Source organism: Gracilinanus agilis, chromosome 2 (genome assembly GCF_016433145.1).
Source record: "Gracilinanus agilis isolate LMUSP501 chromosome 2, AgileGrace, whole genome shotgun sequence".
Lineage (NCBI taxonomy): Eukaryota > Metazoa > Chordata > Mammalia > Didelphimorphia > Didelphidae > Gracilinanus > Gracilinanus agilis.
In genome coordinates this window covers 9130792-9153346 of record NC_058131.1, presented here as the reverse complement: position 1 = coordinate 9153346, position 22555 = coordinate 9130792, and the positions used below count along the sequence as shown (strand labels likewise).

General features: G+C 54.1%; 2 protein-coding genes across 2 annotated transcripts in view; one reads left to right on the top strand and one right to left on the bottom strand.

Annotated features, from left to right (window-relative positions):
* The window catches only part of MTHFD2 (methylenetetrahydrofolate dehydrogenase (NADP+ dependent) 2, methenyltetrahydrofolate cyclohydrolase), a 25855-nt gene extending 25576 nt beyond the window's left edge, over positions 1-279 (top strand). Inside the window, exon 7 of the mRNA XM_044659248.1 lies at positions 167-279. Within this exon, the coding sequence (XP_044515183.1) occupies positions 167-279 (113 nt within the window). The remainder of the gene's footprint in view (positions 1-166) is intronic.
* A 231-nt stretch (positions 280-510) lies between these two features.
* Positions 511-22555, bottom strand: part of SLC4A5 (solute carrier family 4 member 5) — a 79331-nt gene continuing 57286 nt past the window's right edge. The window contains 11 exon segments of the mRNA XM_044659247.1: positions 511-828; positions 1887-2048; positions 2280-2393; positions 4279-4479; positions 7154-7215; positions 11532-11803; positions 12900-13033; positions 14168-14342; positions 18596-18772; positions 18861-19015; positions 21715-21802. Coding sequence (XP_044515182.1) covers positions 511-828; positions 1887-2048; positions 2280-2393; positions 4279-4479; positions 7154-7215; positions 11532-11803; positions 12900-13033; positions 14168-14342; positions 18596-18772; positions 18861-19015; positions 21715-21802 — 1858 coding nt within the window.

Here is a 22555-nt window from a genome sequence, read left to right as displayed (position 1 = left end):
TTCCTTCCTTCCTTCCTTCCTTCCTTCCTTCCTTCCTTCCTTCCTTCCTTCCTTCCTTCCTTCCTAGCACGGTGCCTGGCACATAGTAAGTGTTTTAGAAGTGATTGATTGGAGTATTATACAGACCGGGGAGCCAGTCAGTGACCCTCCCAGTGATCAGGGGCAGGTCTGGCCACTCTGGGATCCAGAGGAAAGAGGACCTTCCCAGATAACCAAAGAATCCTCCACAGAGATCTGAGCTGGGCCTTGAGTCTGATCGAAATAGATGCTGAGTGGTAATTCCAGGTGTGTGTGGGAGAGTGGGGAGGCAGGGGGCTTGAGATAGTGTGATCAAAGGTGTGGAGGCTGGAAATTAGAGATCAGTTTGCCTGGAGCAGAAGAGGGTATGTGTCTAGTGTAGTTGGGGGTCAAAAACTTGCTTTGAGATCCTTGATGCCAAGCTAGAAAAAGACCTCTTTGGAGGCTAAGGAAAGCGTGGGAAGGCTAGTTGTGGGACCTGCCAAGACCATCTTAGAACATCATGCTTAGAGCCTCTGAGGGAACTGAATGCTCCCCTTGGCAGCCCGGTGGCATCTGGATGGCATGGTGCCCGGTGCCCTTTGGAGGCCTGCTCCATCTCTCCCTCTTCATGGGGCTCCCCTTCTCCTACCTCACCCCCAGGAACTGCGGCTGCTCCCCGGGGGCGCTGGTCTCTGTCTCCATCTTGAGGCTGTCGATGTGGGCGATGGAAATGACGGTGGCGGCCACATACCAGGGCAGGCCCATGAAGGAGCACACGGCCATGAGGATGCCCACCCAGAACAGGTCCAGGTGGTAGCCTGCAGCCTTCTGTAGACGGGGAAGAGAGCAGATCAGCACGGACAGCTACGTTCCACCGGATGCTCGCCAGCCTGGCACTGCAGGGATGCCTTAGCCCGGGCCCGGCTCTCAGCTGGACTCCTGGGCTTCAGCCCTTCCTCAGCAGCCCCCCAAGGGGCCGTGTAGCCCCTGCTTGATGAGCCCGAAGGGGACAAGCATGGCTCCCCCGGAGTGCAAGGAAGGAACCTGGGGCCAGCCCCGTGACCTGCCTTTCCCAGAGGCTCCGGGCTGGAAGGGCATGAGGGGGGATCCCTGGGCCCCTCTGGAGCCTTCCTACCCCAGCCTCCTTGTGCCCAAGGGCCTTCTCTCTTCCTAAGTGGAGCCCCGGGGAGGGAGAGAAGGCAGATTTTTGTTGACTGAAAAAATAAAATAAAATGGAAGGTGCCAGTAAACACAGATGGCGCTTTGGCATTCCCCAAATGCTTTACCCACATGATCTCCCTGGAAATCTGGTGTGGTTCGCTGGGCTTTCAGGCATGTCTGCCTCTTTGTGACCCCATTTGGGGTTTTCTTGGTAGAGGTACTGAGGTGGTTTGCCATGGCCTTCTCTGGCTCATTGGACAGATGGGGAAACTGAGGCCAGCAGGATGAAGTGATTTACCCAAGGCCACCGGCTGCTCAGGGTCTGAGGCCAGATCTGAGCCCAGGAAGATGAGGGTGGCTGACTTCAGGCCGGGCACTCTGTCCACTCGGCCACCCGGCTACCTCGGGAGACAGGCTCTCTTGTTAAATCCCTTTTACGGATGAGGAAACTGAGGCTCGTGGAGGGGAAGCGATCACAGGGCTAAGGGCAGCATCGGGATTTGTGCTGGGATCTCCCTGACCCTATGGCCAGCCCTAGAACCACGGCGGAAGAGCCCGCTGAGGGTTCTGAACTGGGGGAGGAGGTGCTGGGAGCCCCAGCTAACCCAGTGGAGGGGAAGCGCTCAGGGTGTAGAAGGCAGTGACTGCCGGTGGTGGTCTCTGTGTACTCGTGCCTGGCACCCAGCAGGGCCTTGAGAGATGCTCCCTCCCTCCCTCCCTCCTACCCTCAGCTTGTTCTCCTTGCGGTTCACGATGACTGCAGTGATCTGCTGGTCCATGAAGATGAGGATGGTCACCAGAAGGGCTGGCAGAGCGCTCGCGGGGTAGATCCACCAGGGGTTCTTCCCGAAGGGGAACACAAACCAGCCTCGGTCTGCCCGGGTGGGCTGTAGCAGGGGAGACACCCAGCATCACTGCCCCTGGTGCCCCATGTGGTGCCCTGCTCCCACCCTGTGCCCGCCCCCAACACCTCGTGCCACCTCACACCTGCCCCTTGACACCCCGACACCCCGTGCCACCCTGTGCCTGCCCCACGCCTGCCCCCCAATGCCTTGTGCCACCTCACACCCACCCCTTGACACCCCGACGCTCTGTGCCTGCCCCACGTCTGGCATTACCTTGAACACGGTGGGCACTTGGAGCTTTGGTGTGTTGAGTCCGAAGAAACTGTCGAGAGCCACGAAGGCCAGAATGGACACGAAGATGGAGAAGTCGCTGATGAGCTTCCGAAGCTGAGGAGGGGCCCAAAGGGGGTGGGGAAGAGGGAGAATCAGGGCCCGGTCACACGGGGGCACACAAGGAAAGACCATGGCGGTCCTGCATCTCTGCCATTTGTTGCCCAAGTGATCTTGGCGAAGTCACCTTTCTTTAATTTTAAACCTTAAATCCTTTATCTCAGAGTCAATACTGTGGACTGGTTCCCAGGCAGGAGGGTGTCATTGACTCTCCCAGAGTCACCCAGCTAGTAAGTGTCTGAGACCAGATTGGAACCCAGGACCTCCTGACTCAAGGCCTGGCTCTAACCACTGATCACCCCAGCCCCTCTTTTGGTCCCTTTCCTCCCCTATGCTATTAGGGGGTCTGGAGGGAGTGACCTCAGCATCTTCCCCCACCAGGATCTGGGACTCTACGAGAGATCTCAGGCAACTTGTGAAGATGGGGAGAATGCTGGACGAGTGACCTCTCAGAGGACGTCCTGCTAAATCTCTGCTCTTTGTCATACGCCTCAAATGGGTCAGTGGGGAGGCGGCAGGCCGGCCCAGCCCTTAATCAGCCACAGGTGAAGGAAGGCTTTTGCCAAGAAAATTCCAGCTTCCAAACTTGCTGGCTTTGTGATTCTGGGAGATTGGATTCATCCTCTCAGAGCCTCGATTTCCCTAGCTGAAAAATGGGAGAGTCGTACTGCTTTTCTTTTTCCTACTTTACGGGGTGGTGACTCGTAAGAAGGCACAGAAGCGGGAACTGTGCCTCTGTCTCCCTTTTACGGAGGGGCTGTGCCTGTGAGGGGTTTGTCCTGGGCTCGGAAGGGCCCCCCAAGGTCCCGGGTCCTCGGCTCTGCTCTGACTCCCTCGCTTATACTCAAGGACACGGAGACGGGAGAAGGGACTTGGCCAGAGTTACCCAAGAGGAGGCACTGCTGCGAATCACTCCCATCTCTTTGGGCTGGGCCTGGTGCTCAGCATTTATAAATAGGATTCTGTAATATGTGTATGATTATAGTGTCATATGGCGACCCTCACAGTAACTCTGAAGGGAGGCGCTAGGATTGCCCCCATTTCACAGAGGAGGAAACCGAGGCAAGTGGAGGTCGAGTGACTTGACTAGGGTCACGGAGCTAAGTGTCTGAGGCCAGATGTGAACTCTGGGCTCCCTGCCTCCAGGCCCCCCTCTAACCACGGCACCCTCAGTCTGAGGACTGGGCTTCACTCAGCAGCCAGAGGCTCTTCCTCCACGAGAGGGTCCTGATTCTCTTTTTACTCTTTCAGGGATCAGATCCAGCCAGAATGTTCCCACCCTGAACACATCTCCCAGGCCCAGATTCTCCACGTCTGAAGGGGCCTAAGAGGCCGCCTTGCTCAGTCCTGGCGGAATCATCTGGAGCCTCTCAATGCAGCCCAAGAAGATCTGAGCATCTTTCGTGGTTGCCACGGCAGCCTGCCGGCGACTTCTCTACAAGCATCCTTACTCCTTGCCAAGCATCTCTCGTCTCCCCACCCTGTATCTGAAAGGCTGACTTTCTTAAGCCCAAGAGTGCTTTATATTCATCCGCTTACATTGCAGCCATTCGGACTCCCCTCTTCTGGGAACTGACTGCCCTGCTCCAGAGGGGGGCCCCCACCAGGGCGGAGGGCGGGGAGGCCCTTTACGGATGAGGGGAAAAAGCATCCTGGATCCGGCCTTCTTGGCCCACCCTGCCCAGCCCAGTCGCAAAAGTCGTGGTGAGTTACAGCACGATGAGGAGTCCGTCCTGGCTTTACTGTCCCTAAATGCGGCTTTCTTTGCACCAGGGGCTCCCCCGAGATTCCTTCCTGTACTATGTCAGCCTACGGTCTCAAACTTAGAATCTAGATGGTGACGACTCCAGGAGACCGATGCCTCATCGGGGGGGATCCTTACCTTGGTAGGGAAATAGCGGCTGAACTTGAATTTCTTCAGGGTCAGGGTCATGGAGTACGTCCCGAAAAAGAGGATGAAGGACATGAGTGCCAAGTCCGGGACAAACGGACAGGAGTTCCCCAGCAGGCTCCCTCCATATTTCAGGCACTCCTTCTTGCTCAGCTGGGACCAGTCCAGAGCTGTCAAGTTAAGGGGGTTGTCCTTGGGGTCAAACACAGAAGAGAGTGATCAGAGGACTACAGGACCACTAGTGGAGGGTGCCCTTCCCCTGCCCCCCTCCCCAGAGCCTGTATGTCCTGCCCTGGGACTGTGGCACCCACCCCGTCGGAGGAAACCTTTCTTACTGTTAGGGGCCTTCCCGGTGTGTGTTCCTAAGGCACGGCGCCCCGTCCATTCCCATTTCTGTACCATCCTGCTCTCACATCACTTACTCAGCTACTCAAACCAGCTTCCCAAGGCTCAGGATGGACCCCATCACTAAAGCCCCAAATCTTCCAATGGCTGCAACTCAAAGACTCTGAGCTGGAAGGGGGGCCATCTGGTCCAACCCACGTGTATCGAGCCTCCTCTAGTGCTTTCCTGTCCCAGGGTTCTCGGGCTTTTATCGAAGATTGCCAGTGAAGTAGAACTCCACCTTCCCTCACCTCCAGAGGCGGCCGGCCCATTCTCACTTGGACATCACTCAATGTTAGAGCAAGCCCAAGTCTACCCTAAATCTAAATTTCTACCCACTGTCTGTATCCAAAAGAGAGAATAAAAAATGGGAAAGGTTCTGTTTGCACACAAATATTCACAGTAGCTCTTTGTGGTGGTGGCCAAGAATTGGAAACGGAGGGGATGGATGATGGCCTTCAGTTGGGGAATGGCTGGACAAATTGTGGTACATGTTGGGGACGGAATACTATCGTGCTCTAAGAAATGATAAGTAGGAGGATTTCAGAAAAAGCTGGAAAGCTCTGCAGAAACTGATGCAGAGCGAAATAAGCAGAACCGGGAAAACACTGTATACAGTTAACAGTGATAGTGGACGATGACTGTCTGTGAAAACTGGGCTGCTCCCAGCAATGCGCTGATCTGGGACGATCCTGAAAGACTTAAGCCAGGCAACGCCATCCACCTCCAGAGAAGGGACTCTTGGCGTCGTCCTTCACATCAGTACACTTTGGGTTTTATTTGGGGGTTTGGGTTATGGATGACTTTGCTCTTTGCTCTTACAATAGGGATCAAGATGGAAGTAGGTTTTGCAGGATAATAAAAACATTTCTTTGTGGGCAGCTGGGTAGCTCAGTGGAGTGAGAGTCAGGCCTAGAGACAGGAGGTCCTAGGTTCAAACCCGGCCTCAGCCACTTCCCAGCTGTGTGACCCTGGGCAAGTCACTTGACCCCCATTGCCCACCCTTACCAATCTTCCACCTATGAGACAATACACCGAAATATAAGGGTTAAAAACAAAACAAAACAAAAAAAACATTTCTACCCATTGCTCCAAATCTTAGCCTCTGGGGCTAACGAACTAGTCAATCAGCAAATATTTATTAAGCATCTGCTCTGTGCCAGCTGCTGTTTACTCCCTCTTCTTCCTTGTTGGCTCCTCTCCTGCCTTCTCCTTCTAACTAAACGTCCCCAGGCAGAGCAGGGAGCCTGGGTCACTGCGAACCCTTAAGAAACCTTTGCTCATTGACCCATTCCTCCTAGAGATCCTTGTTTGAATGTGCTCTTCAGGCCCCTCTCTAGGCTACAGCTTGCCAGGCTTCTAGACAAACACTGGATATGTCCTGAGGAGGGGGGCTGGGCAATTATATCATGAAAGGGTTGGCGGAAGAGACTGAGCACGCGCATGAGGGTGGTCTTCCAGGCCCGCTGTCTCTGCATTCAAGGAACTTAGAGTGGCCTGAGAAGCTACGGAATTTATGCCTGCTACCATGGAGGGCCTATGGCGGAAATTTTTGGATCTCCTGCATTTGAAGCAGTGGAGAGAACCCTGGCTCTGGGGTCAGAGGCCTGGGCTGGAAATGGGGCCTAAAGACTGTCTGTGGGAGTGGGAACAGGTCTCTGAGCTTCCCAGGGCCTCAGTTCCCTCAATTGTAAAATGAAGATTTGGGACTAGAAGGGCCTAAGAGGTTTCTTCTCCCTCTATACCTGTGATCTTTGGAAAAGGCTGTATCCACACTGAGCCTTTGTGCTCAGTAAATGACCTGTTGAATTGAAAAGCTCTCAGGGCACTCTATACCTCCCCCTTCACCCCTTGAACCTCCAATCCAACTTCCCCATTTGTCTGTCTCTCCTTCCTTCCTTCCTTCTCTCTGTCTTTGTCTCTCTTTTTCCATCTCTATCTCTCTGTCTCTCTCTGTGTCTCCGTTTCTCCATCTCTGTCTGTTTGTCTCTGTCCTCTCTCAGTCTTTCTTTTCTCCATCTCTCTGTCTGCCTTTTTCTCTTCATCTCTCTAGCTCTGTCTCTCTGTGTCTCTCTTAATCTCTATTTCTCCATCTCTCTGTCTGTCTGTCTCTGTCTCTCTTAGTCTCTATTTCTTCATCTCTGTTTGCCTGTCTGTCTCTCTCCATCTCTTTATGTCTCTATTTCTCCATCTCTGCCTGTCTATCTCTGTTCTCTCTCTCTCTCTCTCTCTCTCTCTCTCTCTCTCTCTCTCTCCATCTCTGTCTGTCTGTCTCTCTCCCTGTCTCTCTCTCTGTCTCTATTTCTCCATCTCTGTCTGTCTCTGTCCTCACTCTCTCTGTCTCTCTCTCTGTTTCTCTATCTCTCTGTCTGTCTCTGTCCGTCTCTCCCTCCCTCCCTCTCCTTTCCTCCCTCCTGCCTTCTATCTCTGTCTCTCTATTACTGAATAGGCCAGTCTATGCCATGGAAGAAAGCCTGCTTACCAGAGAGATATTAGTGTTGTTTGGTGCCAGTAGAGCTGAAGCATTGAACGTTGTTGTGTTGGCTGTGGAAAGTGAATTTATGAGTGAGTCGGTGATTTCTGTTGAGCCGCGCGCCCGTGTATGCGCCCCCGCGCCTTCCCCGTTAGGCCCATATCCCTGCCACGGTCCTTTGGATCCAAGACTCCAAGGAGAAGCCAATGGTTAGCGCTCGTCCCTTGGGGCATCTCTTAGCCCCGTCTTTCTGATGATACTAGAAACGAGCCGACCCCAAGCAGTCCTTCTCAGACAAGCTCACGCTTACTCTGTGCTTTACACAGAGGTTGTCTTTTCCTCCCTTTGCCCTTACCGTAGGTCTTGGAATGCGTACTGCGGATTGGTTTGGAGGCAGAAGAGCAATAAGGGCCTGTAGTGGGAGTTAGGTGACTTGCCCAGGGCCACAGGACTAGGAACTATCTGAGGCCAGATTGGAACCCGGAATCTCTCGTCTGTAGGCCTCCTAGCTGCCCCCCCCCCATGTCCTCTCTCTTGGTCTAGCCTTGGGCCCCTGAGCTGTTTGGAGGCTTTTAAGGCTGAGTCGTAGTTTTTCCTTCTAGGCTGGATGAACCTGGCTGTTTAACTCCTGGCTGGGCCCTGCTGGCTGGAAGGCTGGTGCCAAAGCCTGCAGTGGGTGACTGAGCCCAGCAGTGGTTCTGTCTCCCTGCAGATTCCCAGGAGGCTCAGGGACCCCGTGGATGGGTCCTGGCTTCCCAGGAGCCTGGGGCACCCGGTAGCCAAGGAGAAGAATTAGGGGGCGGGCACTGGTGTGGAGAAGGAGCGCTGCCCTCTTCAGCAGCCCTGAGATCTACCAGCTGTTGGGCAGTCCTGCCGACCTGGCTGAGCCCTAGCTTCCCCAGAGGTGAGACGAGAACAGGACTCACCTTGGCAGCCCCAGGGCTTTGGGAGGAAAACACTCTAAGCCAGAAAGCCCTTCCTGAGAGGTGAATGACTCCATGGCTTTGAGATATGCTTCTTTCTTTCTTGTCCCCCCACACTGGCCTTCAATCCCAGGAATCCCAGGATTCCATTGTCTTTGGAGGCCCTTGGCTGGCAGGCCATCCACTTAAGGACTTCAAGTATCTTCTATCTAGACCTGGAGGAGACCCGGGTCCTGGCTTTTGTTCCTGGGCCTTCCACTAGGTGGTTGTGTGACCATGGACCAGTCATTTCACCTTGGGGTGGAACTGTGGGGTAGTGGAAAGAGTATTGGTTTCTGGAGGATGTGGGTCTGATCTTGACTCTCTTGGGGTCTTGGGGCAATCTCCCATACCTCTAAGGGTCTATTTCCTCATTCAGAAAAGGAGGAGGTTGGACCAGATGACCTCTGAGAGCCCTAGCAGGTTGAAATGGATAATCTTAGGTCCTGCCTTATTTTCCTTATTGCCTATGACCGATGGTCTGCCAACCTGGGGCTGCATGCAAGGGGCTCTTCAAAAACTGTCAAGGGCCTGGGATAAGGCCTGGGCTTTTGGGGAACTCCCTGCACCAAAGCAGCAGCACCTTCTCTGAAACTTGGCTTCAGAGGGCTGTCTGGAATGTTAGGAGATGAAGGGACTGGCCTGGAGCCACCTGGCCAATGTGTATTGGAGGCTGGCACCTAGGGAAGCTCTCTCCCCTCTCTATTACCAGCCTCTACAGACTCGAATTCTGAAGAAACAGGAGCTAGAATCATCAGGAGTCTGTACCCAGCTTTAGGTGTGGTCTTCCAAGACAGCACTGCCAGGGACTTGGAGGTCCTTTAGTACAGCCCTTACAGATGAGGAAGGTGAGATCAGTGGTTAGGAAGTGTCATGTGGGAGAAGCTCTCCCATCAGCGACAGACAGAGACAGAAGGTGATGGGCCTTCTCTTGGGGAGCCCAATGGGGCAAGTCTTAGACATCTGTGATGCCAACATGGCCATCACAATCTCTCTCCAAGTCTCCGTTTATTGAACAACCATGGATCAAATCGAAGGCCAACGGGGGTGTGATATTTCCAGTGTGGACACTGAGTGAGACCTGAAAAAATGAACCCTCTGACTGCTTGCCCAAAGCTCTTAGGGCTGAGGGTTTTTGGAGGGGCACTGGAGAGAGGTAGGAGGCTAGGTGACCTGGGACTGGGGGAGGGAACTAGTGGAAGCCCCCCATCTCCCCTTTCTCTTGGTGGGTCTCTCTTCCTTTCTGCTTCCTCCTTCCCTGGTCTGTCTCCATCATGTCTCTTCTTCTCCCAGAGTGGGAAGGGAGATCCGAGACCTCACCTGAGGATGCATCCCCACTCATGCCTCTACAGCTTCTCTCTCTTGCACAAGACAACATGATCCTGCAGGCAGCTCTCCTAGTCAGCCTCCCTCTCTCTGGCATCCCTCTCTCTTCTGTCTGTCTTTCTGAATCTCTCTTCCCTCCTCCCTCTCCTTCTCCCCTTGTCTATCTGTCTCTCCCTTTCCCTCTGTCTGTCTCTTCCCCTGCCTTCCTTCTCTCCTCTGGACCTGGGATTTCACTAGTGTAAGGAAGCTTCCTCTTGCAGGGTGAGATAGTGATGTGTCTATACCTTCCCGACCTGGAGAGTCCCCTGGGGACTGAGGGTCTGAAGGGCTTGTCCAGGGTCACCCACAACACCCACAACACCCACAACAAGTATGGATCAGAGGGGGGACTCGAAGGCCTGCCTTTTCCCTTCATTCTCTTAATACCTTTTTTCCCTTCCCAGGTCTCTCTTTGTCCTCAGTGGCCCCCCTCCCACAAGGCAGTGCTCAGAGGAACTGGGCTCAGAAATCTTCCCTTTCCCTGAGTCTTTCTTGGAGGTGCTTGTTTCCACAGAGGCTACTCTAGGGCAGGCAGGGCCCTGCTGGGCTTTTCTTGGCATCCCGAGCACTCAGCCTGGGGCCAGAATTCTGCTGACAAATGCTTGTCTATTTGCCTTGACTTCCCCTTCTCAAGCTGTTGGGATCCTGTTTTACAGTCTATGCACACCTAGACTGAGGGGAGAGAACCCTGGGGTGGCCTTAGCCATGGTCTTGCCCAATGGGTCTGGGGCTAAGCGAGGGGTGAGCCGGGATCATTGTGACTCCTAATCCTGCTTCTCTTTCTGGCACTCTTCAAGGGTTCTAAGAAGGGTGGGAGGATGGTCCTTATCTGACAGATGAGGAAACTGAGGCTAAGATGGGCTACACTGATCTGCCTCTTTCTTCCTCTCCTTCCTCCTCCTCTTCTCCTTCTCACCTTCTTCCTCCTTCCTCTTCCTCACAACTATGCTGCTTAAAGCCGACAGAATGTTTTCCTTATGTTAGCTCACAGGATCCTTACAATGGCCCTGTGAGGCAGGAGCTATGTTAACACCCACATTATAGGGGAGAAACTGAGTCTGAGAGAGGTGCATCAGGATTTGAATTCAGGTCTTTTCATGGGACCCCAAGCCCAGGGCTCCTTTCCAGAGGCTCGAGGCTAAAGTTGCTATGTGCTTGGCACAGTGCCCAGCACCTTGTAGGTGCTTCCAAAATGCTGAGGACCTGTGGATGGAGGGAGCACCGCTTGGGAGGAATAAGTCAGACAGTCCCCCTGGGCCGGGCCCCAGAGTTGGTGGGTGCCAGGCTCAGAGCTTTCTGAGGCCACGGCACTGGCTGGGGAACTTCAGCCAGGCCCCAAGCAGCTTTCCCAGAGGCAGACCTCATTTTGTGGCAGTGTCTGTCCCCCCCAAGCCCTCCTGCCCTTCCCAAGGAAGCCGTGCTAAGGAGGGGCCGCCCGAGCCTGCCGGGTCGGATACTCACTTGGGTTGGAGAGCGGCCAGGCGGCATGTGCGGCAGAGACAAACAGGGCACAAATCAGTTGTAATAGGAAAAGGGACGAGAGTGAGAAGGAGAAGAGGAGCCCCAGGGGAAGGGCTGAGCCTGGAGGGACGGGGAGACCCGGGATGGGAAGCTGAGGTGAGAGCCCGAGGCCCCAAGAGCTCCAGAGGGGAAGAGGAAGACGAGCACAGTGCATTCACCTCTGTCCATTTTCAGATGGGGAAACTGAGGCATGGGCTCTCCAGCATCCCCTGGGGAATGGACCGTGGCCCAGGATTGGCCTCCAGGGCACCGGCTCCTGGGTCAGGCTTCGTGCCACTCTCTCTCCCTTCTGGAGCCCCTCTAGAGGCTTCCCTTGCTCTAGGCCACGGTCAGGCCAAAGGGCTAAGCCTGGGGCGTCACCCTGAGCTTCTGCGTGTCCCCCTTCCCCCAGCACACGCACAAGCACGCACACGTGTCTCCCCCCTCCCCGAGGCTCGGCCATGGGGCACGGGCAGCCCTCGGGGCCGGGCTCTCGCCCCCTCCCCACCCACGGGGGCCACGCGTGGGCGTGGGGGTCGCGGAGGCGGCTGCGGGGTCACCTGGCTCAGGGGCGACACACTCGCACTTGTAGGTGGTGACCAGGTCGGGCTGGAAGGCCGTGTGGACGGGGTAGTATTTGAAGGCGCTGAGCATCTTCTTGAGGGCGTCGTAGATGAAGATGAAGCTGATGAGGGTGGAGAAGCCTTCCTCGGTGAAGCGCGTGATGTACTTGATGATGAAGCTGGCGTCGGTGGCCACCAGCACCAGGCACTGCAGCGCCGAGTGCAGGCCGATCCACAGCCGGAACTCCATGTAGTCCAGCCCGTTCCCCCTGCAGGGCACAGACCAGAAGGCCTGGAGCCCGGGACGGAGGGGCCGACTGGGCCCGCCCGCCGCGCCGCCCAGAGGGGCTGCCCCAAAGCAGAAAGAACTGAGGTCCGGCCGGGCCTCGGAGCCTCTCTGGCCGGGTGACCCGGGCCGTGCTCTTCCCTGCGACTGCCTCAGTCTCCTTTTCTGTAAAGTGGGGACAAAACCAGCTCCCGCCTCCCGGGGCTGTTGCGAGGCTCGAATACGGTAATAATGGTAAAGCGCTTAGCGCCGTGCCTGGCCATAGAATAGTGTGTGTGCGTGTGTGTGTGCGTGTGCGTGTGTGCGCGTGTGTGTCTGTGTGTGTGCACGTGTGTGCATGTGTGTGTGCGTGTGTCTGTGTGTGTGCACGTGTGTGCTGGGCGCTGTGCCTGGCCATAGAATAGTGTGTATGTGTGTGTGTGTGCGCGTGCATGCGTGTGTGCGTGTGTGTGTGCTGGGCGCTGTGCCTGGCCATAGAATAGTGTGTATGTGTGTGTATGTGTGCATGTGTGTGCGTGTGCGTGTGCGTGTATGTGTGTGCACGTGTGTCTGGCCTGGCCATCTCTAGCTCTACAGGACAATTCCCAAGGCGGCAGGCCCGGTGTCCTGGGTTCAAGCCTCAGAAGGTTCTGACGGTCTGCCGCTGGTCAGCCTGGTGACCCTCTCGTGGGCCCTGGTGCGGGCCGGGCGCCGGGCCCAGGATGTCCTCGCGGCAGGGCCTCTGGGGGGGAGGAAACTCTCTTTCCTGGAACATCTGGCGCCTTCCGGGCACCGGACGCTGCGGTGCCCCCAGTGGGTTGTGTTGGGGCAAACTTTGAACTCGGATCTTTGTGGCGCTCGAGCCCACCCTCTCTCTGCGCTTTCTCTCTGTTTTCACAGCGCCACCAAATCTTAAGGGCCGGAAGGACCCTCAGGCTCGGTCTGAGCCCCCCTACAAAGGCCCCCGGGCCTCCGGGCAGAGCCACCCCGGGGCCTCCGGGCAGAGCCACCCCGGGGCCTCCGGGCAGAGCCACCCCGGGCCTCCGGGCAGAGCCACCCCGGGGCCTCCGGGCACCCCGGGGCCAGCCCCGCACACCTACTTGCTGAAGTCGAACAGGAGTTTCTCGAAGATGAGGATGGGCCCGGTGCTGCTGAGGATGATGAGGGGTTGTCCGGCGAAGAAACAGAACAGGGAGCCGGCCATGGCGGTGCCCAGGAAGCTCTCCATCACCCCCTGGGAGGCACACGGAGGGGGCCTTGGGGAGCAGCAGAGGGCCCCCCAGCCCGGGACGCCGGCCCAAAGCCCGATTCTCTGAGCTTTCCCTTTCCTCGGGGACTCCTGCGGTCTAACGCCCCCCCCCCCCAAGTTCTTCCTTCTCCTCCCAGCCCTTTCCGGGCTCTTAGACTTCCAGACTTCCCTCGGCTCTGGGCCTCCTGGTCCCGGAGAGGCCCGGCCAGGCCACACATCGAGGCTCCTCGTCTAGAACGGAGGAAGCACGACTAAGGCGGAGGATGCTTCAGCGTCCCGGGTCTTGTTCCCTTTCTAGGGGTGGGTGTTCGCTTTACCAGCCCGCCTTGGCCCGAGAGCCTCCCCCACAGGCCCCCCTTCTCCCGGGGGTCAGCTCTTCTCGGGGCCTCCGTTCTGTGGATGGGCCCAGGCTGGCCTTTGTTCTTTCCTGGCCCCAGGCGCCTCCCCACCTCCCCTTTCGGGGTCCCTTCTGGGTTGCTCCCCCCCCCCCCCCCCGGAACGTAAGCTCCTGGAGGCTGGGGGGCGGCTCTCTTCCCATTTCTGATCTGTGCCCGGCACCTAGTAAGCCATCGAGGCTCGTTTCCTGTCCTCCCCATTTACTTATTTCTTCTCCCCTCCCTCCCCCAGCAGCTCCGGCCTTGGGTGCCTCCAAGCCCTCCTTGGGGAGCCAGTGGGGGGGGAGAGAGAGGAGGGCTGAGGCCCAGGGACCAGGCCCCGCCGTGGGCTCCTCAGGGTGGCCTCTGGGTAGAGCTGAACGACGGCCCCGAAACTGGCCCCAAATCTTACTGACTCCCAACCAGGCCAGGCTTCCAGGCCAGACGAGACCCCGGAATTCTAACAGGCATCGGGTGGAGGCCCAGGAGGAGGGGAAGCTCCGGACCTCGGGAGCCGGCTCGGAGCCTCGCCGTTGGAACGGCGGCCTCTGACTGGGGCGAAAAACGGGGAAGTCCCCGAAGCTGTCCGTCCGTCCGTCCGTCCGTCTGTCTGTCTGTCTGTCTGTCTGTCTGTCTGTCTGTCTGTCTGTGCTCAAACGCTGGGAGAGAACGTGGCCTCCCGGGCCTCCTGCCAACCTGGCAGCACAGAAGGAGGCCCGGCCGTGCCGCGGCCTCCCCGGCGTACCTGGTAGTTGTCCGTGGCGTCCCCCAGGAGGCCCCCGAAGGTGATGGCGTTGGTGATGCAGCCGAGGTAGATGAAGAGGATGGCGGAGATGGACTGGATGTGGAAGCCTTCGTAGAAGTCGCTCGCGAACCAGGGCAGCTTCCTCTTAATATCCAGGCGCAGCCCCCCGAAAAACCTGTTCCGGGGAGAAAGGGAGATGCCGCTGTCGGGGGGGGACGGGCAGGGCCCGGGCTAAGGCTGTGGGGAGAAGGGAGAGGGGAGACCCCGGGGGCTTCGGCCTCCGCCTCGCGGCTTCCCTTTCCTTTAAACTTTGTTTTCAGTGACAGGAAGAAGTCGGGGTGACAACAGTTTTCTGACATTTTTGGATTCCGATCCTCTCCTTCTCCCCGAGGGGGTGAATCCTAGATAGAGGTTAGGGCACGGCTTTCATGCCATCCGCCTGCCTGCATTCCTTTGGGGGAATCTTCATACATTTTTTTTTCCGTGGCCCTCCGACATCCACAGATTGGTTTGTGGACAGACGGCGTCCTTCACCCCATCGGAGGACCTTCATCAACACTTGGCTCAGTGGATTGGAGTCAAGACGATCTGAGTTCAAATCCAGACTCAGACACTTACTAGCCATGTGACCCTGGGCGAGTTGCTTCACCCTGTTTGCCTCGGCTTCCTCATCTATAAAATGAACTGGAGAAGGAAGTGGCCACCCCCTCGGGGCCTCTGCCAAGAAAACTCAAAATGGTCTATCTTTAGAGCTGATGGTATACTTTTGTCTCCTACAAAGCAGCAGAAGTCCTGGCAAACATCAGGCAGGAGGGGCAGCTGGGTAGCTCAGTGGATGGAGAGTCAGGCCTAGAGATAGGAGGTCCTGGGTTCCAATCTAGCCTCAGACACTTCCCAGCAGTGTGACCCTGGGCAAGTCACTTGACCCCCATTGCCTACCCTTACTACTCTTCCACCAAGGAGCCAATACACAGAAGTTAAGGGTTAAAAAGAAAAGAAAAGAAAAGAAAAGAAAACTCAAAATGGGGTACTATTTTTTGTTTTTATTACTATCAGAGGGTGGAAATCTTCCTGACACAAACACGTACACATTTATAACATTCTTTGTATATAAAATCTGCATCATAGTTTAATATAGGGTAAGCGAGTGTGTAAATAAGTGTGTAAAAATGGAGACACAGGGGGCAGCTGGGTAGCTCAGTGGATGGAGAGTCAGGTCTAGAGACGGGAGGTCCTGGGTTCAAATCTGGCCTCAGACATTTCCCAGCTGTGTGACCCTGGGCAAGTCACTTGACCCCCATGGCCCACCCTTCCCACTCTTCCACCCAGGAGCCAATACACAGAAGTACAAGGGTTTAAAAAAAAATGGAGACACAGTACATTTTGTATAGGTCTTTCATATTGCTGTATATTTATGCCTATTTGATCGTGAAGAACTGCAAGAGTGCGAAAGGGAAATGTTTAGAATCTGTAAAGATCTGTAAATTTGTACAGAAAACTTCGGGCCTGCCTGTAAAAATGTGTGCATGGTCAAAGGGTACAAGGAGGGGATTTTTAGGGTAAAACGCACAGTCGTCAGTTTTCCGTAGACAGTTTTGTTTTCTGTGTTAAAATAAGGCTCAGCGCGAGGAAAAGTTTTGGCTTGAATTGTGTCAACTACGAATTTTTCAGCTACATTTTGTATAGGTTTTTGCAGGGTTAGACTCATAGCTTTGTTTCATGTTCTGGCGTCAGCTCCGTTGAGTTATTTGTAACTTTTATCTTCGCAGTGTTTGACAGATTGCGACAAGTTTTTTTTATAAAGGCCTTAACTTCTGTGTATTGGCTCCTGGGTGGAAGGGAGAACAGCGGCTCCATCAACTCCTGGGAACTAGTTTTGTGGAAAAACAAGGAGGGGGAAGCTGGGTGGCTCAGTGGATGGAGAGCCAGGCCTAGAGATGGGAGATCCTAGGTTCACATCTGGTCTCAGACACTTCCCAGCTGTGTGACCCTGGGCAAGTCACTTGACCCCCCTTTGCCTAGCCCTGACCAGTCTTCTGCCTTGGAGCCAATAGACAGTATTGACTCCAAGATGGAAGGTAAGGGGTTAAAAAAAAAACAAATAAAACAACAACAACAAAACATGAGGAGGTTCTTGGGTCTGGAAGAATACCTAGGAGGAGATCTGTGTTTCCCTAAAGTGCTGTGAACAATCTGACTGTGGACAATTTGGCTAAGGTAAACCAAAGGGTTTTACCTAAGAAGCCAACTCCAGGCTTGGGGAAGGACTCAGTCCACCTGTGAGTCCAGTCTCCTCAGCCTTTTGGAGACAATCTGGGATATTTAGTCTAGCAAGGCAGTCAGATGGTTTTTTGGGGTTAGAAACTGAGTAGGAAGTGACTAAGAAGGGTTTAAAGAAGATCAGAAGAGCTCTCTCGTGAGAGGAGCGTAGAAAGTGGGAGGAGATAGAGCAGTGTAGAGTTAGGACCTTACCTGCCATTTCCCTAACCTCAATAAGTAAAATAAACTTGGCTTCCTATAGTCTCAAGGGGCTCGTGCTTCACTGGCCCTGGGAAGGTCCCTAGGTGGGTTTTTCATCACCAATCCATCTAGGTCCTTCCCAATCAGTATATCTCCTTTGGGAGGTACATTTCTTTTTCAGGGGTGTTATAGGCAACTGTCAGTTACCCAGTCTAGTGAATTACTCTGCCACTACCCATTCCCCACATCCCCTGTGTGGTTTATTCAGTGTATCTAGTCAGTCCATTCCCTTGTGGGGTGTGGGTGTGTCCCTTGTTGTGTTTGGCACCCTGTTCGCCACCTGTCTGACCCACTTGCTTATTTCAGGGGGAAACACAAATGAATGATGACAACCACTGAAGTTGCTGAATAAATCCTGGTTGTGGTTGGAGGGGAACAAGGATTTATAGATGGGCCAAGCGTTTTATAAATATTCTCTCATTGGATCTTCAGAGCAGCCTCGGGAGGGAGGTGCTGTTATTATCCCCATTTTACAGAGGAGGACATGGAGGCAGACAATAAAGAAGAAACATGGCATTGAGAACAGATTACTGCCCCCCCCCAACTCAGAAAGAAGGAGGTTGGAAAGGACTAGAGAGAAGGAAGATGCTCCTGGGGTGCCCAGGCTGTGTGTTGGGGGGAGAGGGCTATTTCATTCCAGCCCGTGGTCTATGGGTGAGTTTTTGAGGTGATGGAAACTTGGTGGTCAGCATCATCCCTCCAGGAAAAGGCAGTCCCAAGAGTCTCCCTGGTGGGAGGGGATCAGCCCCTCCTTCTGAGGATTTGGGGTCTGAGAGAGGAAAGCGTGTCATGCTTCAGGAAGCAGGAAGATCCCGGTTGTTCTTAAATGCTTCCTTTCCATCTTAAACTCAACACTGTGTTTGTGGTTCCAACAGAGATGAGCAGTGAGGGCTAGACAAAGGGGATGAAATGACTCGTCCACGGCCACATAGATAGGAAATGTCCAAGGCCAAATTGGAATCCAGCTCCTCCTGCCTCTAGGCCGGCTCTCAAGCCACTGACCCGCCTGGCTGCTTGATCCATTCCGAAATGATTGTCAGTGTTACAAGAGGTGTTCTTAATGTACAGTGAATCCTCTTAGGCTTCTAACACACAGCCAACAGGTCTCTTGAATTCCCAGAAATCATCACTAGAATGAACTTCTCAGATCATCTTGTTCCATTCATGTTGGGACAGGAATCCTCTTTGCGAAATTCTCCACCAAGGGTTTATCCAGATTCTGCTTGAAGACTTCTGGGGACAGGGAGCTCATTACTTGACCAGGCAGCCCGTTCCACTTTTGGATAGCTCTGATTGTGATCAAGTTTTCCCCTGTATCATGGCTCGATCTGTATTTCTGAAATTTCTACTCCAAGCACGAAGTGTTGCCCACTGGGCCAAGCAGGACATACACAATTCCGCTTTCCTGGGAAAATCCTCCAGGAAATGTCCCTGCAGCTAACACCCCTGTCCCAAGTGCCTGGCAAATGTCAACTTGCTTCCTCATTATCCCCTGCTGTAGTGATCCCCGCTTAGTCCTCTGAGAACACGATCACGTTCATGGACCTCCAGAGTCCTCTGAGGGTTTAGGGTGGGAGGCGTTTTGGGGCTCACCTAATTTTATTTCTTCATTTTATAGAGAAGGGAATGGAGGCCCACAAAGGTCCCACATTTTGCTAATAGTCCTACAGACAGCAAATACCCCTGGGAAGATTCAAACCCAGATTCTCTTGCTACAAATGCAAAGAGAGTGGCTGGTGGTGCCAACAGGTGGTGGGAAAGTATGGCGGCCATCCTAAACAAATCCATCTTCGGGTGGTTTGGGCCATTGGGGATGGGGACAGAGCATGAGGCTACCAGAAGGAGAGACTTTAGGAAAGATCAGGGCAGGAAGCACGGGGGAATCCAAGGCCAAGGTCCGAACTGTACCTTCCAGTCCAGACGAGCTCTTCTCCGATTTCGTGCACAGCAGGCATCTCTCCATCCTCGCCGCCGCTGCCTGCCCTGCCCCTGCCTCCACCACCGCCTCCTCCGGCTCCAGCCCCAGCTCCACCTCCCACGGAACCATTCATCTGGCCCAGCTCATTCAGAGAGAACACGGACTTCCTGAAAGAGAAGGTGGGCAGCAGGAAGATGCCAAGGGCCGCCCTCTGCCCATGGCTCTTCCATTCCCCTGGAGTCCCCCCACCCTTACCTCTTGTCTGCGGAGGGCACTTTCTTTGGGGGCTCGATCCTGATATTGGGGTCCCATTCTCCAGGAGGGAGGACGATCACCTCATCGAGGAACTCATCGATGCCAGCAATCAGGTCATCTCGGTTTCGGGCTTTGTAGGCCACGTCACTGAAGAGCTGAAGCCAAGAGAGGGAGGGGAAGAGACGAGAGGGGCTGGACTCAGAAAGGTCCTGAGGTCCAGGGTGGGCTTTGGCTAAAGGGCACAGAAATATGGCCCCTTGGCATGGGCTTCCTGCTTGGGCCTCGGCCTTTGCAGGGAAGTACTTGGTTCTCCATGGCCAGAATCGATTTTCTTCTTTCTTGTCATCAGGGAGGCAGCAATTGTGAAGAAACAACTAGATTTAGATGAAAAAGCTCACAGTTCTAATTCAGACTCCGCTCTCTGTGTGTCCATGGGCAAATGACTCGACCTCCCTGGACCTCAGTTTCCTTATTGATAAGAAGAGGTGGATCCCGATGACCTTGAAGTGCCTGTTTCTGAGCAGGGCTCTCCTACTTCTCTATTCTTAACAACGGACCCTTCTTTGGTCAGCATGAACTCCTCTATGGTTTGGAAGAAATCCTCATGCTTACTTCCCCATGTTACAGATGGAGAAACTGAGGCACCGAAGCTAGCTTAGCAAAGGGACTCTATCCATGAGGCAGGATTCAATTCAGTAAACATTTATTACATCCCTACTATGTGCAAGGCAATGTACTGGGGATACTAAGACAAACTGATAAACAGCTGCTGCCCACAAGGAGATTCCCACCTCCTGGAAGGGTACAGAACACAAGCAGACAAGTAAATACAAAATCTTCTTGAGGAGAGAGACAGACAGACAGACAGAGAGGGAGGGAGTGAGGGAGGGGCAGAGAGAGAAGGAGACAGACAGACAGAGAGAGACAGAGACAGAGACAGGTGGAAGGACAGAGAGATAGAGACAAGAGACAGAGAGAGACAGAGAGACAGAAACAGAGAAATGGGGGAGTGAGTGAGAGAGAGCAAGAGAGACAAAGAGAGAGATAGAGAGACAGAGAGAGAGACACAGAGAGAGAAAATTAACCATCAAAGGATGGGGAAAGGCTTCTGAGCTAAGTTTTGTAGAAAACTATAGATTCTACTTAATTACTTGATAAGCATTAATTTGATGCCTATTATGTGCCGGGTACTATTCTCAGAGACATTCCAGGCAGTAATGTGGAGCTGGGGTGAGTGACTCTGGTTGGAATACAGAATGTACGGAGGGGAACAAAGTGAAATGAGTCTCCTTTCCCTGCCCTGGCATTTCAGCACCTGCCTTAAGCTCCCCTCCAAGCTACCTCCTCCCTCCCACTTGAAGCTCTCACTCTACATGCTGGAATCCCTTCAAACACCCTGTTCTGCCCACCTAATGGAGCTTCCTTCTTCCTCAGCCATCCACAGCATGGATCATTCCCTAAAGCTGCTGTGTTGGTTAACCTATAGCACGCATGCCGGAGGGGCTGCTCTGCTCGCCCTCTCCATGCACACCTGAGGACATTTCTCACGTCACCCACCTCTCTGCCCAGTAGCTCCATGGGAGCACTTCCTCCCTCCCCTGTTTGGAGTAAGTGGGCAGCGCACATTGGGCACCTGGTCCCTAAAAGGTTTGCCATCACCACCCTAGAGCTTTTCATCACCAAGAGTGCCGCCGCCTCCCAGATTCCCTCTCTGATCATGATGGATCAGTCCCGTTCTTTGTCCTCATCAGAGCCTCTGGTCCCACCACTCTACCCCTTTCTCTCGGTTGTTCTGCTTTTGCCCTGCTCTCAGCTCTCTTCAGTCTCGAAGCCCCTCATTTTTTCATTCAACAAATCTGTATTTAGCACCTATTGTATAGAAGGCATTGTATCAGCCAAAATAAAAAACAAAAACAAAAACAAATAAAATGAATCCTTTCCTTCAAGAAGCCTGAGCCTACTGCTGTGGCAGTGGTACATAACCCAGAGTTCTGGGGTAAAAAAGGAAGCTCATGATCATCTAGGGTCGTCTATACCTGAAAGGGATCCCCAAACAGAACATGGAAGGGGACTTCTGGCCAAGATTCAGCCTGAGCAAAAGTGGCCTGACTGCCTCCCACAGACCTGTTCAAGCAAATCCCTCAAGTCTGTGCCCTCTGTCCTACTAGGACGTGACCCTGGCAAGTCATTTAGCCTCCGCCTGCCTAAAACTGGAGAAGGAAATGGCCAACCACTCCAGTGTCTTTGCCAAGAAAACGTTGTGGACAAGATTCAAATCTAAAAGGCAGGACGTTGGGAGAGGAGCCCCTTGGGTCAGAAGGCCTGGGCCATGGATCGCCACCACCAGTCCATCTTGTTTTATGAGAGATTCCTTGAGAGGATGCTTATTCGTAGAAGCTCTCTCTCTTGTCGTCCCCTGCTCTAGTGACTTTTGGCTCCTTCCTGGCAGGCATGGTCTCATTTAGCTCTTGGATCCTCAGGGCTAAGGGCCAGACCTCACTCACATAGCTCCGAGCTCCCTGCGTGGGTGTGACGCCAACTTAGCTTCCCTTTCCTGAATCAGAAGACCGAGATGGTACATCAAGACCTCCTCAGCCTTCCCAGGAAAGTCTTGGCAGATAGATGATGGCTTGAGATATGGCGGCATTTCAGATCTGTCTGCAGCTTTTGGCCCTTTGGCCTCGGAGGGTTCCAGCCTCCCCTCTTGCCCTCATTTACTTATTAGCTCCAGCATCCTCCTCCAGAGCCACGGCTCTCTCTGACTGCTTCTGCCTTCGGTATTGGCTCAGGGGTCTTATTCCTCAGATCCCCCACAGCCTGACCCTAGAAGCACCCAAGGGGCCAAGCTACTTACGTCATCGACCATGAGGGTGGCAATGGCCCGACCGATTTCATTGTAGGACTTGGCTTTTCCATAAGGGCCCAGTAGGATGAACAGGAATCTGGGAAGAATACACAGAAAGGGGAAAACCGCTCACATTGCAGCACTTTACCAAGAACAAAACACTTTCTTGACAACAGGTTGGTGAGGCAGATGGCACCTGCCTTTTTCTTCCCATTTTGCAGCGGAGATGACTGAGATTCGGAGGTATTATCATCACCCAGCTAGTAAACGGAGGCAATGGACCTGGAATGTGGGTCCCCTGACTCCTAGGACGGTCGTCTCTCCATTGTGTAATGATAACAGCTAACATCTATACCGTGTCTGCTCTGTGCCAGGCACTGTGCTAATAGTTTTTCTAAGTATTATCTCATTTGATCTTCCCAGCACCCATAGGAGGCAGGTGCTATGATTATCCCAATTTTGGAGATAGTTGCTAAGAATGAGAATAATGATTTCATTTGCGTAGAGTAAGGAGTAAGGTTGTCAATCTGGGTGGCTGAAGGGATGGTGGTGCCTTTGGCAGTAATTGGGCACCCCACAAGAAGGGGCAGGTTTGGGGAGCAAAAGAAGGAGGAAGTCTTGTTCTGGACCCATGGGGCTTCCAGTGCTATGGATCAGGAGAGAGACTAGGGCCGAATGGAGAGATCTGACAGTCCTCTGCAGAGAGATGAGGAGGGTGGAAGCCAGGGGAGCTTGGGAGGTCACCGCCCCAGATGGTCCTGAGCCATGATTCACCAACCCCTTGGTCCTGGGGCTCCTTAAGCTCTTAAAAAGATTGATGAGCTTCCTCCTCCTCCTCCTCCTCCTCCTC